The sequence below is a fragment of the Dysidea avara genome, chromosome 13, assembly GCF_963678975.1.
Source record: "Dysidea avara chromosome 13, odDysAvar1.4, whole genome shotgun sequence".
Lineage (NCBI taxonomy): Eukaryota > Metazoa > Porifera > Demospongiae > Dictyoceratida > Dysideidae > Dysidea > Dysidea avara.
In genome coordinates, this window is record NC_089284.1 from 9,037,537 (window position 1) to 9,060,958 (window position 23,422).

Consider the following 23,422-nt stretch of genomic DNA (forward strand, 5'->3'; position numbering starts at 1 on the left):
CACCAATGGTACACAGTAACACAGATTTGAAGATTGAACCCCAGAAAATGTGGAACATGCAGGTTGTACATGCGGGTTGTCATTCTCCCACTTGTCCTGGGTGCTCTCGGATCAGTCCCTTTGTGCCTGGAGAAACATTTGAAAACCTTGAACATTCATTACAAAGGACTAATACTGAAGTTACAGAAGAGTGTTATTTTAAGTTCCTGCCATATTACTCGAAGATTTTTGACAGAGTACCATCAATAATCTGAACTATGGTATAGATTCAGATAACTATTTACCCCCCTCATGTATGTACATGATGTAATGTTTTCAATAATAATAATAATAATAAAATTTAAGGCAACATAGTTGAGCTGAATCCTGAAAAACAGCTAAAAATTAAAAGAGAATTTTTTCTCAAAAAAAAGTTTAAAAAAAAATTTTCTCCACAAAGTTAATATTTCAGCAAAGGTGTCAACAACAGACACGTACGGTTTGGCTTCATTACAAGTTTGGGAAAAGGCTGTAATGGACACTGTATTTATATGACTTCCCCATAGAAAATGTATTGTGAAAATTTTGATTGGCTGTAAATTTTCATGTCAGACATTTGAACAAAAAGATTTAGAAATATTTTTAGCAGGTCAAGCAGTACTACAAATGAGCCAAATTTCAAGATCGTGTGTAATTGCATCCATAGTTACGTATTAAATTTTTTGAGGATTCAGCTCAACGCGTACATACTATAGGTTACGTCAAAAGTTATCAACTATCTACTACTATATGATTTAACAAGAAAACCAGGAAAATATTGGTGTTATCACCTGGCAATTGCAGTATTTTACAAACATTGCATTTTTAAATACGTACAAATGTATTAGAAAATGCAATATTATAAAATAGTGAAATTACCAGATGTTAACACCAATATTTTCCTGGTTTTCTGATACTAAATCATATAGTAATAAATAGTTGATAACTTTTGATGTTACCTAACAGCAGCAGTCTTTTCACTGCTGTACTATGTTGCCTTAAATTTGCATTCCCATATGTTTGTAGCTAATACATTATTTATTCCTTTTTTACCGTAACCTTATGTACATCCAAACTTGGTAATGGAGGGCCATGGCCCCCCTGCCTGTGATAAGTGGAGTCCTTACAGTATGGAGAAGCACACCAAATGCATTTTTACTGGGGTCCAACAGGCTGGGTCCCAGTCTGTTGGAGCCCTATCCCAGCCGCTGGGATGGGGAAAATTGCTCCAGTTGCCCCTTCCCCTTATATAGGTAGCTGATAACACTCTCATATGATGAATATAGTTGTTCAGAGTCCTTTGCACAGATTCTAGAGTGCACTGTCACCTGTTATATAGTCAATTTAGTGAATGAAGACAACTTTTAAAAACAGATAATCCTTCTATAGACCTTATGAATATGTTTAGGCAGACAGCCAATTTATTGGTCAAAATCTTTTAACAAAGGAGCATATCACCATTCCATTCCATTCTACATTCCACGAACATACTGCATCCATCACAGCTATTCTCATATGGTGGGGTTCGCTATAATTAAGGCTCGGTTTCATTGCCACAACTATTGCTTTGCTACTCAGACCAATCAATGACTACTCAAAGGCAAAGTGAACCTACAAGAACCAACTCAACCTGGATGTTATCATTGCAATTCGTGCATATACATATATAGGTCATGGGCATAGAGGAAGGAATACTATGCGGTTTTTATCCCAAAAGGTGAACAGATTTTCCTGTAGATCAGTGGAAAAATAGTAACACAGTTAGCTAATAAGAAGAGAATGGCATATTTCAGTTAGTTCTTTATTATTATATATTATTATTTGTAGTATTGTGCAGACCTCAAGAAGAGTGTGGTGCACAAAAGAAACAATAGTACAATTACAATCATACATAATTTAATTAAATAGTCTCTAGACCAGCTAGGTTGTGCTTGAATTGTTCAACCTTTGTTGAGTTGATCACGTGTTGGGGTAAGGAATTTCAAATTTTAATAGTGGACGGAAAAAAAAGAAAATTTGTAAGAGTCAATCCTTGTCATTGGTATCATAAATCTTTTATTGTGTCCTCTGGTGTGATAGATTTCAGGGTTAGGAATAAGGAGATTGTCAGCATTTATATCAACCTGGCACTTTATGATCTTATATAACATTATAGCCTTCTGTTCATTTCTACATCTGATTAATGTGGGCCAGCCAAGTTGGATAACATTTCAGTCACACTTGTATACCGGTTAGTTACAAATCTCACTGCACACCTTTGAACAGTTTTGATGTCTCTCTGCATGTGGGATGACCAGACAGTGCTTGTGTATTCTAATATAGGTTTAACAAGAGTCTATATACGTAGGTTTAAATCATATAGTAATAGATGGTTGATAACTGTTGATGTTACTTAACAGTAGCAGTCTTTTCGCTGCTGCACTATGTTGCCTTAAATTTGAATTCCCACATGTTTGTAGCTAATACATTCTTTTTTTCTTTTTTTACTGTAACCTTATGTACATCCAAACTTGGTAATGGAGGGCCATGGCCCCCCTGCCTGTGATAAGTGGGGTCCTTACAGTATGGAGAAGCATACCAAATGCATTTTTGCTGGGGTCCAACAGCCGCTGGGATGGGGAAAGTTGAACCAATAAACCTCCTTTAACAAGGATGTTTATTATTGGTTCTTTCCGTAGTGGACCTAGCTATACTTTCTTCCAAATTAATTTCTAGGGCTTCTACGTGGTTGGAGAAGCTTTCTATATAAGGTGGTATTTAGGTGGGTGTTCTAGTAGCTATCAGGATGTTGGCAAAAACATAGGTGATTCTATGTGGTATCATGACGTAGCTAATAGCTATATCGCGTTCCATCGGTATTGAAATATATTGCTACCGCATGCATTCCATCTGCACAAGTACTAGCTACGCCGAGTACGTGACGCTGGGCAGACCAAACCTTTCATTTCACTGTAAATCGAAGGGACGGCTACGCCAGACTATAATCCTGCATCGCATCCCTCCTCTGTCTTGAGTCCTGTGGAAGAGTTAGTTACGTGGCACTAAAGATGTTTTATGGCGCGTTATTGTGGCAAGTTGTTCTACTTATTCTCTTAGTTGAGACATCAGTTGATGCTGGTAAGAAATTTGTAGCCAAACACTGGATAGCTATATAGCTAGCTATCTCTAACAATGTGTAGTATACAATTAGAGTAAGTCAATGCATGGATTGAGAGTTCATCATATAGACGTATCATTCGTTTTAAACAAACCGTAGTTCAGATGTAATCAGCAGCAGCAGGACAGCATAACAGACATGTTGATGTACCTTAAATGGCCCAGTCGGTCTGCAAGACCGAAGAACAATGGTTCAATTTAGCTCGAGCCCGACTTAGCTACCTTACTATTCAAATTTTTAAGAAAATTAGTGGTCACACCTGATCGTTGTCTACCTTTACCAGCCCCAACATCACACACTCGTTCCCATCATCCCCTCAAGCTTATTCACCTACAAACAAGAATCGATGTTTACAAGTACTCTTTCTTACCACGAACAATTATTCACTGGAAAATCAACTACCTAGGCTATTCCTGACATTGACAAGATTGACATTGATACTTTTAAGAATAATTTGAATACAATCATGTGTAATTGTAATGTACATTAGCGTGTTGCTCCTTGTGGGCTTTGCTCATGTGAGCTAATACGATTGTATAGAGTAAACTCGAGTAATTAGGGGCAAGTTAGAAACGAAACGAAACGAAATCAGCCTACAGTATAGTGGAGGACAATCACAATATTACACTATAATATGCACGCAGTACCTGTTTATGCATCAAGCAAGACTCCAGGTGGCAGATTTCTCTGCACGGCGCTTATCGATTAGATAGAGATATTAAACGCCTGCTCCTATCCGAGGGTCTGGGGACTCTATATTAGAAAAGTTCTGTGCTTGGGTAGGTGAGCGTTGATTGTCCCTTGACCACTTTTATAAGAGGAGTGACTAGGAATAACTATACTTGATCATTACAAACCGTTTACGGTAAAAAAAAAGCAGTGGGTTGACGAGTCTGAAGCCATAGGGATCCATCTGTGGCTATTATGGCACGCTTCTTATGAAAGTGACAATCAACGGATCACCTACCCAAGCACAGAACTTTTCTATTGTATAGTCCCCAGACCCTCGGATAGGAGCAGGCGTTTAATATCTCTAATCGATAAGCACCGTGCAGAGAAATCTGCCACCTGGAGTCTTGCTTGATGCATAAACAGGTACTGCGTGCATATTATAGTGTAACTGTGCATAATATAGTGATTGTCCTCTACTAGAGTGTAGACTGATTTCGTTTCGTTTCGTTTCCCGCCCGTAATTAGGTTAGGTACCAATCGAAAGCTTTTCTTATGCGTAATGAACCCCACTAGGCAGTTTGAAGTGGCGAATTATCGAACCTGGTTTGCATCACAATGTCTTGTTGACACCTTCAGTTTCAGTTTCACCATTCTCTCTTGAGCATAGCTAGATCCTTGAGCTATCTCGTAAACATTGTAAAGCATTAATAATAATAATAATAATAATAATAATAAACTGGTCTGAATCACGTGCGCTAGATCATAGAGTGTAAAGGATATGGCTAGACCTATTTCACTGACAAGTTCTGCGAGTTGGGGCTGTGATAACGACCACCGGTATGTTAAAATGCTATTCACACAGCCGATTGCATTCATACTTCCTTCTAGGTAGTGGGCAGTTCTAGGTAGGCATGTCGCCAAAATAGCTATGGTTTGTTATAGTCAGTTGGTTGTTTACCGTTTTGCCAATTTCAATTTTGCCACTTATTGACTAGACTGACCCTCCTCTTGGCGCGCATCCTTCCTGTCACGCCCTCTGGTTTGAGTGTTCCTGTAGTAGTTACACTGATGCTAACAACAGTAAAGTGTAGTTCATGATAAAGTGGCTGTAGTGCTGGTTTTTCAATCGTAAAGGTCTCAAGATTAGCTAGCTAGCTGAAAAGCTGCAAGCTAAAGATGGCCATACCAATCTTACATCAAAAATTTCAGTCAGAATTAATATTGCTTCCAAATTCAATCTTACTGAGATGGCTAAATTTTCAAAAAATTCCTGTGGGGACGTGCCCCCAGATTCCTTGACATGCTGTGCTCCCACCACTTTTTGGCCTTGCTACAATATGGCTCTGTGTTGTTGGTCTTTTTGATCACTGACATAATAAAATAATGTCTCCTTCCTTGTTATCAAGTGCCTGAGTGTCAATTGATGTGAGCAGCTGTCAGTTGGTTGTCAAAATAGTCCCTTATTCCACACTGTGTCTTCACCCTGTGAAAAATGAAGTTCTAACACCACGTTTGGGTCAGGCACATATAAAAGAATTCCTTAATTAACACAATAAGGCTATTACGGATTATGGAAATATTCCAGAAATGCATACATGGTAGATAAGATAAATGGCATTGCATAAGTACTGGTTGATATGCTAAGTCTGTAACAGTGTTGTGTAAGCTATCGCTAAGTCTTTAACAGTGTTGTGTAAGCTATCGCTAAGTCTTTAACAGTGTTGTGTAAGCTATCACTAAGTCTTTAACAGTGTTGTGTAAGCTATCTATGTTAGCAGTGAGGCTTAACTATAATCATTATTGTGGTTGACTAGCTACCAGTTCCTGTTATGAAGAAAATTATGTTACGTAAGTGCAGATCATCACAAGATTGCTGCATGCTATGGTTATGAGTCTTGATAAAATGAAGTAGCTATACTTGCCATTTTTTCAAGTCAAATTTTAGTGGGTAAGCAATAGTAAATAAGCTGCAATTGTGCAGAAGCCGATATTTTTATACTTGCCTGCAGCTGGTAATGGGGAACTTTTAATTTTAAAGCTTTTGATACTGTTCTCATCAGCAACTTCTTACTAAGCTTTGACACTATGGAATTCATTATTTACTATTATTATTATTATCAGTGTATGATACAAACAGGGATATGATTACAAAGACTGAAATTAGTTAACGATAGCTGTACTAAAGTTTACTCCACTAGTAGCCTATAAAAGTCTACAACTAAAGTAGCTAGGTCTAATTACAATAATCAGGAGTGTGAATACATACATTTACAGTAGGGACATGAGTAGTGATATGTACAAGGGTTAGAAGAATCAAAATGTTTGAAAAAATGATTGTGACCGGGCCTGTGAAAATAGGGCATGTGGGCACAAAATACACCTCATCACATAACAGATGATATCTATAGAATAATTGTTTTCAGTAACTTGCATTATAAAGCTAATAAAATGTCTAATAAGTGATGGAAATTGCATAGCGACATAATCATGGAAATTTGAAAAAGTAGGCAAATTTTATTGTGCCCTATTTTTGCAGGCACAATCATAAATGTTAATTTTAGTTGATGTTTGAGAGAAGCAGCTGAAGATTCAATGTTGAATGGGGGGAGAGAATTCTATAGAAATGAAACGTACAATTGGTAATGATATATACAATTGGATAAAGTCATGGCTTTCCTGATGGTGTAACATCTAGCCCTGTATCTGTAACATTTGGTGTCCCTCAAGGGACAGTACTCGGCCCACTTATGTTCCTGCTGTATATAAATGACATCATTACTGATATAAACTCACTCTAAGAGTATTTGCAGATGATTGCCTCTTGTACAGAATTATTAATACACCAGAAGGCACCACTGTACTTCAGCAAGACCTAGACCAAATTTCAAGTAGGGTAAGGACTCAACTAAACGTCACCAAATGTGTACTGATTTGGTGTAGTGGATCTCAATTACCAATAATTCATTGTTAGATGCTCAACGATTGCATTCTCAAATGGCATTATCATGGTCACAACACATAACCAGCATTGTTAAGAAAGCATTGAATTTTTAAAGCATAACTTAAGTGACTGTTCACCAGATATCAAGGGGTCAGCATATCTCACTATGGTAAAACCTCAGATGGAGTATGCATCAGCTATTTGAGACCCTTATTATGATACTGATATTAACGAGCAGCTACTGTAGATGGATTTTTAAGAGATTGTAGTAGAACTAGCTCTGTAACATTAATGTTGAATCATTGGCGAAAGGTCTCCAGATTTCAACTTTTATGCAATCATTTTTTACCATCAAATATCCCTATCATCCCATCTTATTGCACAACACAAGCATCCTTCCCATTTTATACTACCACCAGTTACAACCATATCACACCTACAATCGTTTTTTAAAGATCGATCAATATGTTACCGACGATACCACTGAATATGATGCATTCTCGACAAATTTATGATTACTCTTTTAACACATATAATTGTATGTATATTAATCTTGTTGTAATTCTCTTTTTTTCCTGGAACACCAGCTGTGCTGTCTACCCAGTAATAAAATAAAAAGGCCATTTTACATCTTTGTGTGACATAATGGGTGAACTAAGGACCTGATAGCTCTGCACAATGGTAGATAATCAAGTAAATAGCAAATTCAGTGCCATTGTGTCAAGTGCAAAGGAGGGCTAAGCTTGCAACTCATGTTACACGCATCCCTGAGATCTCCTGCTTGCTGTTAAAGGGTGGAGAATAAAACGGTTCATAGTACAAGGTGCTTTATGCTGATAGCTTACTTATTTTAGGCCTTGCAAATTTAATGGTGAAGCCATATGAAAACTATTTGGAGTGTTAGTTTTGAAGTCAAAAATTATTTTTGATAACTCTTAGCATGTGTTGTACCTCCCCTGATAAAATCCTATAAAATGATAATGTTTACGTTGCAAAATTGTGTTAAAACTCATTCCCACAACTTCTGTGGGACAATGGCGTGGCTTCTTCAGGAGACTTCAATTTGGCTTCGGGTGATTTATTCCACATGAAACTTACACAGGACATAAGAAAAGAGACCATGATGAATGTTGTGTGTGAGTGTCAGGTTCATTTTAATGTCATAAGTTAATTAAAATGTGTGAGTCAGGTTGATTCTTGAAAACCATTTCCCTTCAGACATTGTAGAGAAGATTGTGTCAGGCTTTGGTAAGGAGTACTGATCTATCTCTAGCTGGAGGTGGATGGTTGCTTTGCAATCCCCACATATACCAATTGCTCCTTCAGGTTTACAGACACAATAGCAGCCCACTGACCTTCTCTTAGTTTCCAATCAGTCTAATTATCTTTCTATAGCAGTTTGTAAAGCAAAGGGAGCTGGTAACAGATCTGGCTTTACAGAATTTGGGAGTTACTGTGGACTTCAACTGCAAAGTGGCCTCAAAACCGTTAATTTAACAGAACCGGTACCCTTCCTGGAATACTTCATTATGGGTTTCTAGCAAGGCTTCCATCTGTTTTTCACAGCTCGTTGATGATTTAGGAGTGGCAATGTAAAGCAAAGGGAGCTGGTAACAGATCTGGCTTTACAGAATTTGGGAGTTACTGTGGGCTTCAACTGCAAAGTGGCCTCAAAACCGTTGATTTAACAGAACCCTTCCTGGAATACTTCATTATGGGTTTCTAGCAAGGCTTCCATCTGTTTTTCACAGCTCGTTGATGATTTAGTAGTGGTAATGTAAAGCAAAGGGAGTTGGTAACAGCTGGCTTTACAGAATTTGGGAGTTACTGTGGGCTTCAACTGCAAAGTGGCCTCAAAACCGTTAATTTAACAGAACCCTTCCTGGAATACTTCATTATGGGTTTCTAGCAAGGCTTCCATCTGTTTTTCACAGCTCGTTGATGATTTAGGAGTGGCTTGAGTGTTAGTGGTTGACATCAACTTTAAAACTTTTCTGTAAGCCAATTTGTACTTAGGCCATTACCTTTGACCACAAACAAAGGAAGTTGTTTCATCTTACCCAAAACAGATATTTCTCACCAGTGTAAGTTGTGAGGATCATTGACATGGTTTCTGGTTTCAACTGGCCTGGACATCACTGATACAGCTGCATGGTTGTCTTTATCCATTCAGTGTAAGCTCTACCAAAATTGGATGTGACTTAGCACCAACTCAGTTTAAGGGTGACAATTCACCGGAATCATCTGAATTAGGTTATCTGATTGTAAAAGCTTTCTTTTGATTAGTCTGTGTGTGTAAAGGTTCCTTGGTTGAAGATCTTGGATGCCGAGGTCTTGATCCACTTTTGCATACTCTGGCTAAGAGTCTTTTCTTATGGTATTCTTTGTATTTAGCATCACAGAATTGGCAAGTATATATATGCAGTCTGTATTGCCACAGTGATAGCAATATTTGCTATAAGTTGGCTGCCTTTGAGAGTTAGCAGAATGATGTTTCCCTTAATCAAACCATCAAGTCTTACAGTTTAGGGATTGTAATTGATGTTTTCTTTGTACTATTGACATTTCTGTTGGTCCCGAGACCACACAACTGTCTATACTGAGTCTCTTTCTCTACTAAGTTACTGACAGATTAGCAATCAATTCTTTAAGCAAATCAGCACATACAGCAAAGTAACAGCAACAGCAAAAAAAAGTGCACCAGTAACAATAAATAAAGAGTCTGTCTATTTATACTATAACTCTAGGTCAGTTCTAGAACTATCTTTAATTAACCTTGTTCCAAGTTGTTATCACCTTTTGAGAATGTTTATTATTTTACAGGTTACAGTTTATTTTTTCTCTTCTCCAGTGGTCTAGCCTTTGTCTTTCCAGATTGTACACACATATGGTGTCATATGTGAGCAATTAAATTGCCACTGCATACTAATGTCATACTTCACGGTATGAACTATCACTGTCTTACAGAGCACTCCTTAAAGCTTCATAGCAGTTACCAATATTGTGCAAATTCCCTAGTCACTTGCATACAAAGAGAAAGCTAAAATACATTGGAACTATTGACATAGTTTTGTGGTTAAAATAAAGTACCTAATGGAAGCCATATAAACTTAATGCATACCTTGGTTTCTTATTGAGAATGGACTATTATTGGCCGTACCATTTTAATCCTGAGGCCCCCTTTTGTATATAGGGGCCTCAGGCGTAAAATGGTCAGCTATAGGGACCTATAGCTGTATACAGTGGTCATGTTTTGTTTGTGCTACAACTACAGTATATGTGACCAAATTTGACAAAACCAGGCTTCCACGCACATCCAATTCTTTGACTTTGGCCAACTGTAACATGACCTTCCAGCATGTTACTGACCTGAAATTTTCACACAATAGTGTAATAACATTAGAAAAGTATAGGTCAAAATTTGAAGCTGATGGCATACTCCTATATTGAGTTATCATCTCTCAAAGTTGTAAAACTGGATGTGTGTGGAAGCCTGGTTTTGTCAATTTAGTCACATAGTTTAAATAGAGAGGTTTAGATAAACATAGCATGGAAGTAAGGGTGTAGCTGTAGTCCTGTTAACTTTATAAATGCCTCAAATTCTACTATAAGTACTGTTTTGTTTGCAAGAGGAAGCATTTCAATCCAAGAATCAAGGTGAAAATACCCACTCTATATTAAACAGAAGTTGTTTTCAGAATAGATCGAAGAATTATTAATAAATTGATGTTTTAAATGATTCATTACATAAAAAGAAACTATAAATTTTCAACTTTAAACAATTGGTATGGCAGGATGTTTGGTAAGACAGGAGTGCACAGGTCAAGATGAATAGTTTAATTCAACTTACACACGGGACAGTTTAAATGATAGATGTTCTATTCTGTTCTATCAGGGTATTTCAATTTTTAACAGCAGTTTAGTCTTACTCCCAATGTATGATTTTGAACTCCTCTCGCTAATTCTTAGAAGAGATTAGTTATTCCTCTTGTTCTTTCCATTTTTTCATTGCCCATGCATGCATGCTTAAAGTACAGCTTATAGTAGCTTCCTCAGTAGTTTGCACATGTAAAATTTTGGAGGGGGTGCTGAAAATTTGCCTTTGCAATTAGTAACATATAATCCTTGAACATTCCAACTACCATGGCAGAGAGAGTTGGTCACCCTATCCAGGTGCTTAGGGGAGGGCATGTGTAGTGATGAAAGACCTCTTTAAATTTTTCACTATTTACTAGCTCAGTACTGAGTCAGTAAAGCTACAGCACTTCTCATAAAAATTGGTAATGATTCATAAATTTGGTGACAATAGTTATTTATTAAGTACTGACAGGCAGCACAGCTGGTTTGCCAATCATTATATCATCAGCATCATTAAAGTTAAAAACACTATAGCTGGTATGTTGTCTCTTTGCAATTGCACTTTACAGCTTTGATCTATGTATCTAACTATAGGTGTACAGTACAATGGTGGATCCAGAGGGGGGCACAGGGCATATTCCCCCTTCCCCTCCAAGAAAAGTCTATACACAAAATTGAGATACTCTAATAGAGCAGTCAGTCAAATACACTAATAGAGCAGTCATGGTATTATAAAAACTTGTATCTGCAACACCAACCCATGGATATGCTTAGCTATAGCTATAATATGAATCACATTAGCCTGTTGCCACTGTCCAGGAACTGAAAAACTTTCAATACACTTCTTAATCAAAACAGCAACAACTTTGTCATACAAGGAGAAGCTCTGACAAATCAAGGGGAGTGATTATCAGCTCCAGAACCTTATGGAGTATCTATAGGCTAGTTATAAATGATGATACAGTTTGAATGTCACACAAAAATTTTGTATAGGAGGTACAGCTCTATTGTCAAGAAATTTCTCCAAAAACTCACAAGCTGGTACATTGCTAGTTGTATCAGAAATTGTGTTGTGTGAAATTGACAAAAAATGTTGGTTAAACATATCAGGAGTACAGAATGTTGGCTGGCTTTTGAATGCATTGGCAAAGATCAAAGTGTCTCCAAATTTTCCAGGAGTTCTCCTAAGTGATGATAAAAAGTTCTCAAAATATTTTGCTTTAGCTGACTGCAGCATGGAATGTACTTTGTTACAATGAGATACCAGTCTGAAAGAGACCCATATTTTAAAAGTTTATAATGTACATTATCATGGCAGATGGCATGCTCTAGTACGGCACAGGCTAACCTGTCTCAATTTTTAATGTGGTACAAGTAGATCTAACAAACCCATTAACAATTAGGTTGCTAGACAATTTGAAATGTCAAAATTAGACGAAATATTGTCACTCATAGAAGCAAACCCGGTAATTCATAAAAACAAACGTTGTCACTCATAAAAACAAACACTGGAACTCATGAAAACAAATGTTGTCATTCATAAAAATCTCATAGAACTTGTCTGCTTCTAGTTTTTGAAAATTCGCCAGAAAACAGATGACTGGCGTTCAATGTTGACGCTCATGTTGACAAAGCTAAGTGTTGCATTCTTCAGTTATCCAAACACCACCACAAATCAGTATATATCACATGTCAAGGAAATCCCTCAAACTTGTTGAACAACATTCATACCTAGTTAGAGTGATAATAGATCATCATCTTTCCTGGGAACAAGGAAACCGGATTTTTGCAATGTGATACATGAAACGTTCATGTACACTCAAGGAACTAAGTTGCAAACAATTTGTTTTACCAGTACTGGAATATGCAGCAGCAGTTTGGGACCCATACCACCTGGATCCATATCTTTACCATACCTATTTACCAGTACACTGTTTGTTAGGCTATATGGTATGGTTATTGGTTACACAACCTCAGAATTTTTAAAATGTACAGGATGAAATAATGTAGTCAATTAAGAAACCCTGCGAAGTTAATGAATACTTCTCTGCAAAATGATAGCCCATTGAGTAATCCTGTTTTGTTATTACGCCCATTCTAGTATGGTTTTAAAATGTATACAGGATGAAATAATGTAGTCAATTAAGAAACCCTGCAAAGTTGATGAATACTTCTAGCCCATTGAGCAATCCTGTTTTTGTTATTATGCCTATTCTAGTATGGTAAGTGAGGTGGATAGAGGAGGCTCATTGCCCACCACTGTCTATATGGCTGCAGTGTGAATGCAATTGGCTGCATGTATTATTTTAAGTCTGAGGAATGCTCCTCACCCTAGCTTACTGTTAAGGTTGGCCCTGGATCCAAATCTTTAGATGGCAAGAGGTCGATGCAAATGTGTTTAAGTTTAGGTTGAATGCGGAGGGACTCCAGACCCCAGTTGTTGTGGCTCCTTTGATACATGCATAGACTGCATGTTGCTTGGGGATCCAGTCACACTAGGTCTGGATTCAACTGTTTTAGTGCCAAAACTCTGATTCCCTGCATGTACAGACTTATCTATGGGTCCCTAGTAGGACATCACATGTACATGGTATCCACTGGCAGTCTAGCTTAGTGACCATCGATTTTATAGTGCAATTCCAATAGAACCAATAGCCTTTCTCTATTTACTAGAAATTTGAAACTCTAGTCAACTTCTGTAAGCTTATACTATTGATTCGTATTGAAGCAGCTTCACTAGCTGTTTCATAAGACAATGGTATAGTGGCCTTTTCTGTGTAGAGGAACCATCTATTCTTGGACACAATGTACATTGGATACTTGGTCTTGTTAACTGCTGGACAGAATCATGTAAAAAACTGGTGTGGGTATATGTTGAATATATACCATAACTAAACCTCCACAAAAATCTGATTTGGTGGTTGTACTATATGCAATGAAGCAGAGTTGTCACTTGAGTATTGTTGGATGAAAACTGTGTATGTATATTGCCGTCAGACACCTGCCAGTAATCCTGCACTAAATGCTATTGAAGATTTACTGTACCAATACTATCTATTAGGGTTATTAATTTGCTAAATTCTGTCCATCTCACTTGCAGAAGAATGCAATCGGAATTATTGAACATGTCACAACTTTTATGTGATGCTTCCTGTAAACTGTTTTTTGATATGTAAATACTTCGCTCATTGTTTCAAATTTTGCCAATGCCTTGTTGAAGGTGATTAAAGTTGTTGCTTAGCATTCTGTATTCTTACATTTATTCTCATATAACAGCCAGTTTTCTGTAGCAATAAACATGTCAATGTGACATTTGAAAATAATTATAACTGTGCTGATACTGGCCAATGAATAACTCCAACCATAATAGTTTGGTGCTGGTAGGCCGTACCCGGCAACATTTCAGCTGCAGTATGTACATTTGTACATATATATATGTCCTATAGTTGCAGCAAAATCATAAATCAGTAATGGCAGTAGTGTAAAGAGATGTATGTTCCCTGGTCTATATATTGGTGCTCCCAATGTAGCAGACCCAATATATTATGTGCCATTGAATAAATGTACATTAGATTTACAGCATGATTCCTTTTACTGATAGTTATGTTTATAAAATGAATGCTAATTATGCTCTTCTTTAATTGTAGATAAAGATTTCAGTTTTGCCAGTTACTACAATGACCACATGGTGTTACAGAGAGCTCCAATGAAGGCCACTTTGTGGGGATACCTTTGTAATGATGCTGTAACCAACAAAGTGACTGTGAACTTCAACAATAAGAAATATAATGCTGTTTACATTAAAGGTTAGACTAACAATTATTGTGATACACTACTTTTCGCTACAATAGCAAAGTCCAGTACCTACCAAAAGCATGGCCTCAATCAGAATAAGTATAGTACAGCTCAGGAAGTATACATCTCATAGATTGTAACTCACAGTTGATTTGCTTCTCAGTGGCAGTTCCAGCGATATCCTAATAAGGGCAATACAGGAGTCAAGCATTTATTAATATGATATTATAGTTTTGATAAACTGCTGGAATTGCTCTCAGATTCAACTTCAGAGGATTAATAGTGTCCCTGGAGATCCCTTTAGATTGGCATGCTTTTTGTGTTAACGTGCTTAGATAGTACTAGATTGGAAACAAATCACCAAAACTCCTAGAGCTTTCCATGCAGTTAAACATGGTATTATTAGTGATGTGTCAGTTGAGATCACATTGAAACTTAGACAAAATAGAACTGATGTTCCCTAGTATGTATATGTGAAGACCACAATGAAATGTGATGTACAGCATGCCTGCAGTGACTGTTTACTAATCTGTGTATATAGATACTCCTACAAAATATCGGTGGATGGTGACAATGGACCCAACACAAGAAGGTGGTCCACATGTCATCACAGCCACAGCTGGAGATCTCACGCTCACACTTAATGATGTCTTGTTTGGTGATGTGTGGATGTGTAGTGGTCAGAGTAACATGCAGTTCACTGTGCCATCTGTAAGTAATACACAACATATTACAAGTGTTTGATTATGGTGTCACTGTATAAGGTGTTCAATGCTTCAGCAGAAATAGCCGCCTCTAGCAATTACACTGAGATCAGGGTATTCACAGCATCGAAGAAGCAATCAGTTAAACCTGAAATTGATTTGTTGGGTATTGATGAGAAGTGGTCAGTGCCAGCTGCAGGATCTGGTGAGTGTATATTTAAATGTGACCGGATTTCACATAACAAGTCTTCCACACACACAAAATCAAACTTACGTTTTTACCAGAAATGGATCGCTGGCCTAATACACTATCATATTCCACACTGTACTTCCTTCAGGACTGGCAAGTCTGGTTTCTGTGGCAGCTTTCTTCCGACCCTGTCAAAGCCACGAGTGGGAGATTGGTGCCATTGAATGGCCATGGCTTTGTGATAATGGTGTGTAGTGAGCCGGGACTTCACAGAGAGCTCGCCAATAGTGTTCTCAGTCAATTTGGAGTGATTTGAGGGCCATGGAGGGCCATGGAGGGCCATGGAGGGCCATGGAGAGCCCAAACTTGGCCTCTAGATTCCAATCGTCTTCTTGCTTCATTTTATACCCCTATATTAAGCCCACCCACCGCCCCCCACCTTCCCACCCTATTACTACCACCTGTGATATTATTACCCGCTCGAGAAAAGCTGCCCAAAACAGGGCTAATTTTGGGTATCAGAAATGTATACACCCTCTCAATGATAGCTAGTAAATAGATGCATACTTGGTGCAAATTGTGTTTGCACAGCTGTAGGCACTGGGAAGTTATTACACAATGATTATACTTAAAATCGCCATATCTCCTAACGAAGCTTTGTGCGTCGAAGCCGGGTTTTGTCAAATTCAGTCACAAATGTATTTTAGCTAATGCATGATCTACTCCTTATACTTACTCTCATGCATTGTGATACTATAAGGGCACATGCATGAGTGAAGTTTTGAGGGATAAAATTCTCTTTCTTTATGGCTATTGGCTTATTATATAGTTGAATTAAAATGTGTGTATTAGTGCTATGCGATACCAACCAAAGTTTGCGTATCCCAATACTGTTACTTAAGCATCACAATATACTTTAGGCATTGAGTATTACCTGAAAAACAGTGAAGCTTGCAATAATGTAGTAAGTTACAAATTGGTGTGTAAAAAAAACATGTTAACATTTTCTGGATGTATACACTGTGAAATATAACTATGCATGGTTGTATGAAAGCATAGCTAGTTGTAGTTCCACTGACTTAGTTATAGAACACTGCTACGCTGCCATAGCAAGTTTGCATCTTTGAGAAAAAATTATTTAGTACAAGACATTCTGTATAAGCTGAGCACTAGTGTCCTAGGTGTAGTCACTAGTATAGTGGTTACTGAATAAGTTGAAATGAAGCGAATGTCCCATAGCAAGTCTACTACAAGTTCAAAAACTAACCTGTGATGGCTCCACAACCCTTCCTTCTTTCGTTTGTACTGCCAAACTTGACTGCTTGCACCAGCAAGCAGAATTAGATCCACACATTTTAATGTGTCGACTGCTTGGACGCCATTTTGATACAAGATTATTTCATCATGTGCGCTTAATTTAATATACCCGATACAGGCGATACTTAGACTTTCCTTCGCAATACCAAATCAGGTATCGATACTATTGCAGTATCGATAGTATCGCGCAGCTCTAGTGCATATGCTTTGGTTTTTTACATACTTCTTTGTTGTAAAAATAATGTGTTTGTCCATTTAGCACTTACTATGAAATGCACAAAACAGTTAGAGAAGCTCAAGCTAGATTTATTCCTTGTGTGTTTTATAATGCCATGCCACCATAATTATGGTGGCTACAGTTGTTAATGGTTAATCATACAATTGATGTACAGTCCACCCCAGACAGTATTTCCATACTGATAATAAGTACACGAAAAAAATTTGGAATTTTCAACTAGAGTAGGGACCATAGCACATCGATAAAAAGTACTGAAACAAGGAGGAGTAGTCCATGATATTAAATCACAGTAAAACAATAAGAAGTGTTATATCCATACTGTGCATTTCCGTTATGCTATCTTGAACACAGTAGGGATATAACACTTCTTATTGTTTTACTGTGATTTAATATCATGGACTACTCCTCCTTGTTTCAGTACTTTTTATCGATGTACTGTGGTCCCTACTCTAGTTGAAAATTCCAAATTTTTCTGTGTACTTGTTTGTTAACTTTTTTTTGTAAATAATTTTATTATCACTGGTGAACCCACGCATACCGCATCTGAATGGTGCCGCTCACCCCAACCATATCAATTATTGTCTGAAAAGTGAAGTATTCATTATGCTTCATTGTCAGCTATGTTCAACCCGTTACACAGCATTTCGAATCAAGAACTGTTCGAAAAGCAACTCTACAATCCACGCATACCAATAGAAAGAAATAGTGGCGCACGCCCCAATTATATTAATTATCGTCTGAAAAGTGAGGTATCCATTACGCTTTGCTGTCGGCTATGTTCAACCCTTTACAAAGCAGTATGAATCAAGAACTGTTTGAAAAGCACCTCTGCAATCATAATAGCTGCTATGAAAAATACGGACGATTTCCGTTTTGAAGGGAAGCCATCACGTGCTACCACCAAATCGACACCTTTCGCTGTCACCAAAGATGAATAGCACACAAAGGAGAAGAGTGGTAAGTCCATGAAGAATGCATTGTATGTACTGCGGTATGCCAAAAGGCACATCTTGAGCCGAAGCGACGTCGAACAGTGAAAACATCAACCCTGTAGCCTTAGCCGTTATCGAGTTATGCTTGTCTGAAGGCATCAGTCAGTCAGGCACTAGAAAATTCCTTTGAATAAACTTTTTAAAAGATTCTGTAGCGACTTGTTGAAAACGTTTCGGGCCAATCTGAAAACTTGTTTGGGCTTAGTTTTACCTAACCAATAGTGCCTTATGGTTGTCTGGGAAAATTGAGGCTGGTTTTTGGGTGATGTTATTTCATGGGCCACGCCTACTCCTTTGTGTTCCCTACTATACAGTTACTATCATACTGTATGATGATCATGTAACATTCTCTGACAATCTACATTTCATCGTAGCTACATATTGAAGCAAACTTAAGGATTAATAAGCTCACTGGGATCATTTGCTTGAGCCTGTTGTAGTGGTATACCATTCACTACACTATCTTGGGTTTTTTTTCCTTACTTTGGCCCCTTTTCTGTTACACCTTTTCAGCTATAAGTCACTAAGTCTAAGTCCTTGTGTTAGGTAATCCTAAGGCTGCAGCACATGTTGCTGTCAGACCTTCAGTACTGTCCACTGTAAAGCGCTAATAACAATAAATACTTTAGGTTTAAGGAAAAAATCCATCCTTCCTGTAGGAGGCTGAGTGTGGCCCCGACTAGACATTGGGTGACCTGCAGTTCGAATCGTGGGGCTGGAGGGATTTTTTTCCTTACTTTGGCCTCTTTTCTGTTACACCGTTTCAGCTATAAGTCACTAAGCCTAAGTCCTTGAAATTAGGTTAGGTAATCCTAAGGTTGCAGCACATGTTGCCGTCAGACCTTCAGTGCTGATCACTGTAAAGCGCTAATGACAATAACAATAACGCCTATAACCGGATCTAATGCACAATTAGGCAACTCCAAATAAGAATGTAGTTTCCCATCCAAGCAATTTATGATGGAGAAAGTCTTATTATCATTAAATTAAGTCACAAAATTAACCATGAAATGATTAATAACAAACATACAACTTAAAAGTTAAAACACTTACACACTGCAGTTCTGCAGCTCACAATTTTACATGCATCCTACTGTTGTTATCTTGTTTTATACTCTTCTTTGTACTAGCATATTTTCATTGCACAGAGGACAATACAATATTGCTCCATGGATCTATTACTTATAGCCACTAAAAAGCACTGACAACTTTTCTACCAGGTCTTCACAAGCCAATTTACATCATACAGTATGATAGTACTGTATAGTAGGGACCACAAAGAACAAACATCACCCAAAACCAGCCTTGATTTTCCCTCACAACGATGAGGCAGTATTGGTTAACTTTCAGATCAATCCAAAATGCTTTCAGCAAGTTGCTACAGAATTAAAAAAAAATTAAACTAAATTTTCTACTGACTGACTGACTGCCTGACTGACTGACTGACTGATGCCTTCATACAAGCATAACTCGATAACAACTAAGGCTACAGACTTGATTTTTTCACTGTTCAATGTCACTTCAGCTCAAGAGATGCCTTTTGGCATAACGCAGTACATACAATGCATTTTTCATGGACTTACCAGCGTCTTCCTTTGTGTCCCATTCATCTTGGCTGACAGCGAAAGGTGTCGATTTGGCGGCGATGGTTTCTCTTCATAATGGAAATTGACCGTATTTTTCATAGTTCCTACTTTGATTGCAGAGGTGCTTTTCAAACAGTTCTTGATTTGTAATGCTGTGTAACGGGTTGAACATAGCTGACAACAAAGCATAATGGATCACCTTTCAGATGATATTTGGTAGATGGGGTGCACAGTGCCATTTTTGTTGATGCGGTATATGTGGGTTCACCAGTCATAATAATTTTATTTTACATAAAAGGTTAATAAACAAGTACACAAAATTTTGGAATTTTCAACTAGAGTATAGGGACCATAGCACATCAATAAAAAGTACTGAAACAAGTTGGAGTAATGCACGATATTAAATCACAGTATTACAATAGGAAATGTTATACCTCTACGGTGCTCAAGATTCCATAATGAAAATGCACAGTAGGGATATAACACTTCTTATTGTTTTATTGTGATTTAATATTATGCACTACTCCAGCTTATTTCAGTACTTTTTATCGATGTGCTATGGTCCCTACTCTCTAGTGAAAATTCCAAATTTTTGTGTACTTGTACAAATACAATCTCTGTAACTTTCTTGAGTGAAACAGCATTTGTCTAGACAAAAAGGCATGCAGAATGAGATACAATTTCAAAGAAGTATATATACACTAATTTCATTGCTTTGCCACTTTGAGCTGTTCTTAATGAATAAGAGCATCATACAGTACGATAGTACTGTATAGTAGGGACCACATGGCCCATGAAAAATCACCCAAAAACCAATCTCACTTTTCCCAACAACAATGAGGCAGTATTGGTTAGGTAAAACTAAGTCCAAACAAGCCTTCAGATTGACCCGAAATGCTTTCAACAAGTTGCTATGGAATTTAAAAATAAGTATTTAATGGAATTTTTTCTAGTAACTGACTGACTGAGTAACTGACTGATGCCTTCAGACAAGCATAACTTGATAATGGCTAAGCTATGGGCTTTATTTTATCGCTGTTCGACATTGCATTGGCCTGAGAGGTGCCTTTTGGCATACCACAGTACGTTCAATGCATTCTTCATGGACTTACCAGTGTGTCCCATTCATCTTTGCTGACATTGAAAAGTGTCGATTTGGCAATAGCATGTGATGGCTTCCCTTCGTAATGGATATCATCCATATTTTTCATAGTGGCTACTTTGATTGCAGAGGTGCTTTTCAAACAGTTCTTGATTCGTAATGCTGTGTAACGGGTTGAACATAGCCGACAATGAAGTGTAATGGATACTTCACTTTTCAGGTGATAATTGATATAACTGAGGCACGCAGCGCTATTTCTTTCTTTTGATGTGGTATGTGGGGTTCACCAGTCATAATAATTATTACAAAAAAAATACAAAACAAACAATTACACAAAAAATTGAAACTTTCAACTACCATAGCACACTCATATCAACTACTTCCTCCACCACTGGTAGGGATATAACACTTCTTATTGTTTCACTGTGATTTAATATGATGCACTACTCCGACTTGTTTCAGTACTTTTTATTGATGTGATATGGTCCCTACTCTAGTTGAAAATTCTAAATTTTTTTGAGTACTTGTGTCATCATTATATCTTGTCCTTGCTGTTTCAAACATTTATAAAAATGGCACCTGAGCAGTTTTCTGAGAAGCAATGTTGCTGGAGTTTTGGTTAGTCCTTGTTGTGTGATGGTCAGATGTGTTGTCATGTAAGCTAGTATATCTAATCCAAAACAGCCAAGCTGTGAAAGTTATGTTTCAAAAATTGACCAGCATGAAAAATGTGATATCAAGGTGGCAGCAAAAAATGGCTGCAATCATGAAGAGACATTATGAAGAGACATTGTATATCATTGCACCATTTCTTAGCTGCAACCTTTGATGTCACATACTAGCCTATTTTTGGAAGGCTGCATTCTTCTTCACAGCTTGTTTTGTGCTTGTGCATGTTAGCTTCTGTATATCTTTCTAGAAGAACTAGATTTTAAGTGACAGTTGTACTATTTTGAAATTAATTTTTGTATTATTTTGAACTTCATATTAGTTGCCAAATGTTGCATGTATTAGGGGATCTCAAACTGCACTTTTTACATACATGTAGCTATGGCTGCTTTTCACATTATAACTCACACAGATTTTTTTCATTATTATATTGCTTGTTTCCTGTCACCCAATGGAACAACAACTGATGCAGGCAGAGGGTGATTATTGGTTATTAATTATACACTTGACTATTGTTCTTTCAGTCCCTGACTGCTCTATTAGAGTATCTCAATCTTGAAGGCTGCCAGGACTGTACGCTACATGCACTCTGTTGGACAAGAATCTCGACAAGAATGGAGGGACTGCCACCCTTCTGCTATGTTTATATGCATAGCTAATGCATTTACCTTAAAACTTGGTAACTCTGTGCCTCCTTCCAGGGGTGTACACAGGAATTTTGAAAAGGGGTTTCCAATACAGCTAAGTGATTGTTATATTAGAGTAGTGTATATTGGTTGACTGCTTTATTAGAGTATCACGATCTTTTCACCAAAATCATAATCCATGCAGAACAATGCTATAAGTGTTACTATCATGTTAAGAAACTGTTATTCAACTAAGATAAAAGTTTAAAATATGTCCTGTTCCATGATAGATTCCAAATTTTGGAAACCTGAAGTTTCAATTTCTTAATGTTTAAAGTAGTGTGTAAAATCCAAAGGGTTTCCTGAAACCCCTGGAAACCTCCCTCGATGCTTTCTATCATGAAATAGTGCAGTCATGTGATCTATAATCAAACAACTAAAATTTGGTGCGGCTAAAAATTGATGCAGGTGGTGACGGGAAACAAGGAATTTAATAATAATGGCCTTACATTACTAAACACTTTTACCTTAATAGTTTACTGATGTGTGCAAACTAGTTTGCTTAAACGGTTTAGCCAGTAGGCATAAAAAAATTGCACTATTGCCAACTGCTCTATTAAAATATCTTGACTACTAGACTCTTACATGTGTTTGGTACATAGCCTATTTTATTTGACTATATATGTATATAATACTCTAATAGAGTGCACATTTTTTCTGAGTACTTCTAATTAAGGACCCGCCGATTATGCTGGCATAATTTTGAGTATAATAGGTACCTAAAAGCATTGAGCATAATGCCAGCATAATAGGTTAAATATTTGTACGATAGTATAAATTCTTGCTGGAAAATGACATTTGCAAAATAAGATCAATATACTCTAATAGAGCAGTCAGTAACTCTAATAGAACAATCATCAAACTGACTGTTTTATTAGAGTATATCGATCTTTTCTCTTACATGCAGCAAGAATTTATCATTTATGCTCCAGCCACTCATTTTTTTTTCTATACAGTGTTAAACTAGTAGCAAAGCATATGAACTAAGGCATGAACATTGAGCATAATCGAGCATAATAGGTAAATATTGAGCATTAATTTAAGCATAATAGGTGAATTTTTGAGCAGTGCAGCATAGCATAATAGGTAAAATTATGAGCATAATCGGCGGGTCCCTACTTCTAATGCAACACACATAGAATGTTCTTGAGCAATCTAGAAATAAGGTAGAAATTATCTGGGATGAGCAATTGACAGCAGTGGCAGTGATAAGGGTTTGGGTGTATAGGTGTGGAGGTCCCTGGTTCAAGCCCTGAAAAATGTTTGATGTTTTGTTGATTGTTTTCGTACACAGTTTTTATTACTTCTTGGTGACTGTTCTATTACAGTATCTTAATTGTACTTCTGATTTTACTTTATGCTTGCTTAGCTAATACTCTCAGCAAAAGTATGAAGAAAATAAGACAAACTTTGAAGGTGCTGCTATGGGCATGTTTACTCCATTCAATCAGTTGGTTACCTGTGTCCTTACTTAATACTGCAGTATAAAATTATTTT

At 37.3% G+C, this 23,422-nt stretch overlaps 1 protein-coding gene across 2 annotated transcripts in view; it reads left to right on the forward strand.

Moving 5' to 3' along the window:
• Positions 1–2,906: 2,906 nt before the first annotated feature.
• LOC136242709 (sialate O-acetylesterase-like) overlaps positions 2,907–23,422 on the forward strand; it is a 32,086-nt gene continuing 11,570 nt past the window's right edge. Inside the window, exons 1-4 of one of the 2 annotated variants that reach the window (XM_066034160.1) lie at positions 2,907–3,135; positions 14,294–14,452; positions 14,983–15,152; positions 15,206–15,350. In XM_066034160.1, coding sequence (XP_065890232.1) covers positions 3,066–3,135; positions 14,294–14,452; positions 14,983–15,152; positions 15,206–15,350 — 544 coding nt within the window. In that variant the 5' untranslated portion in view covers positions 2,907–3,065. Of the gene's footprint in view, positions 3,136–4,088; positions 4,271–14,293; positions 14,453–14,982; positions 15,153–15,205; positions 15,351–23,422 lie in introns of those variants that run through there. The other variant, XM_066034161.1, reaches the window with a different exon arrangement.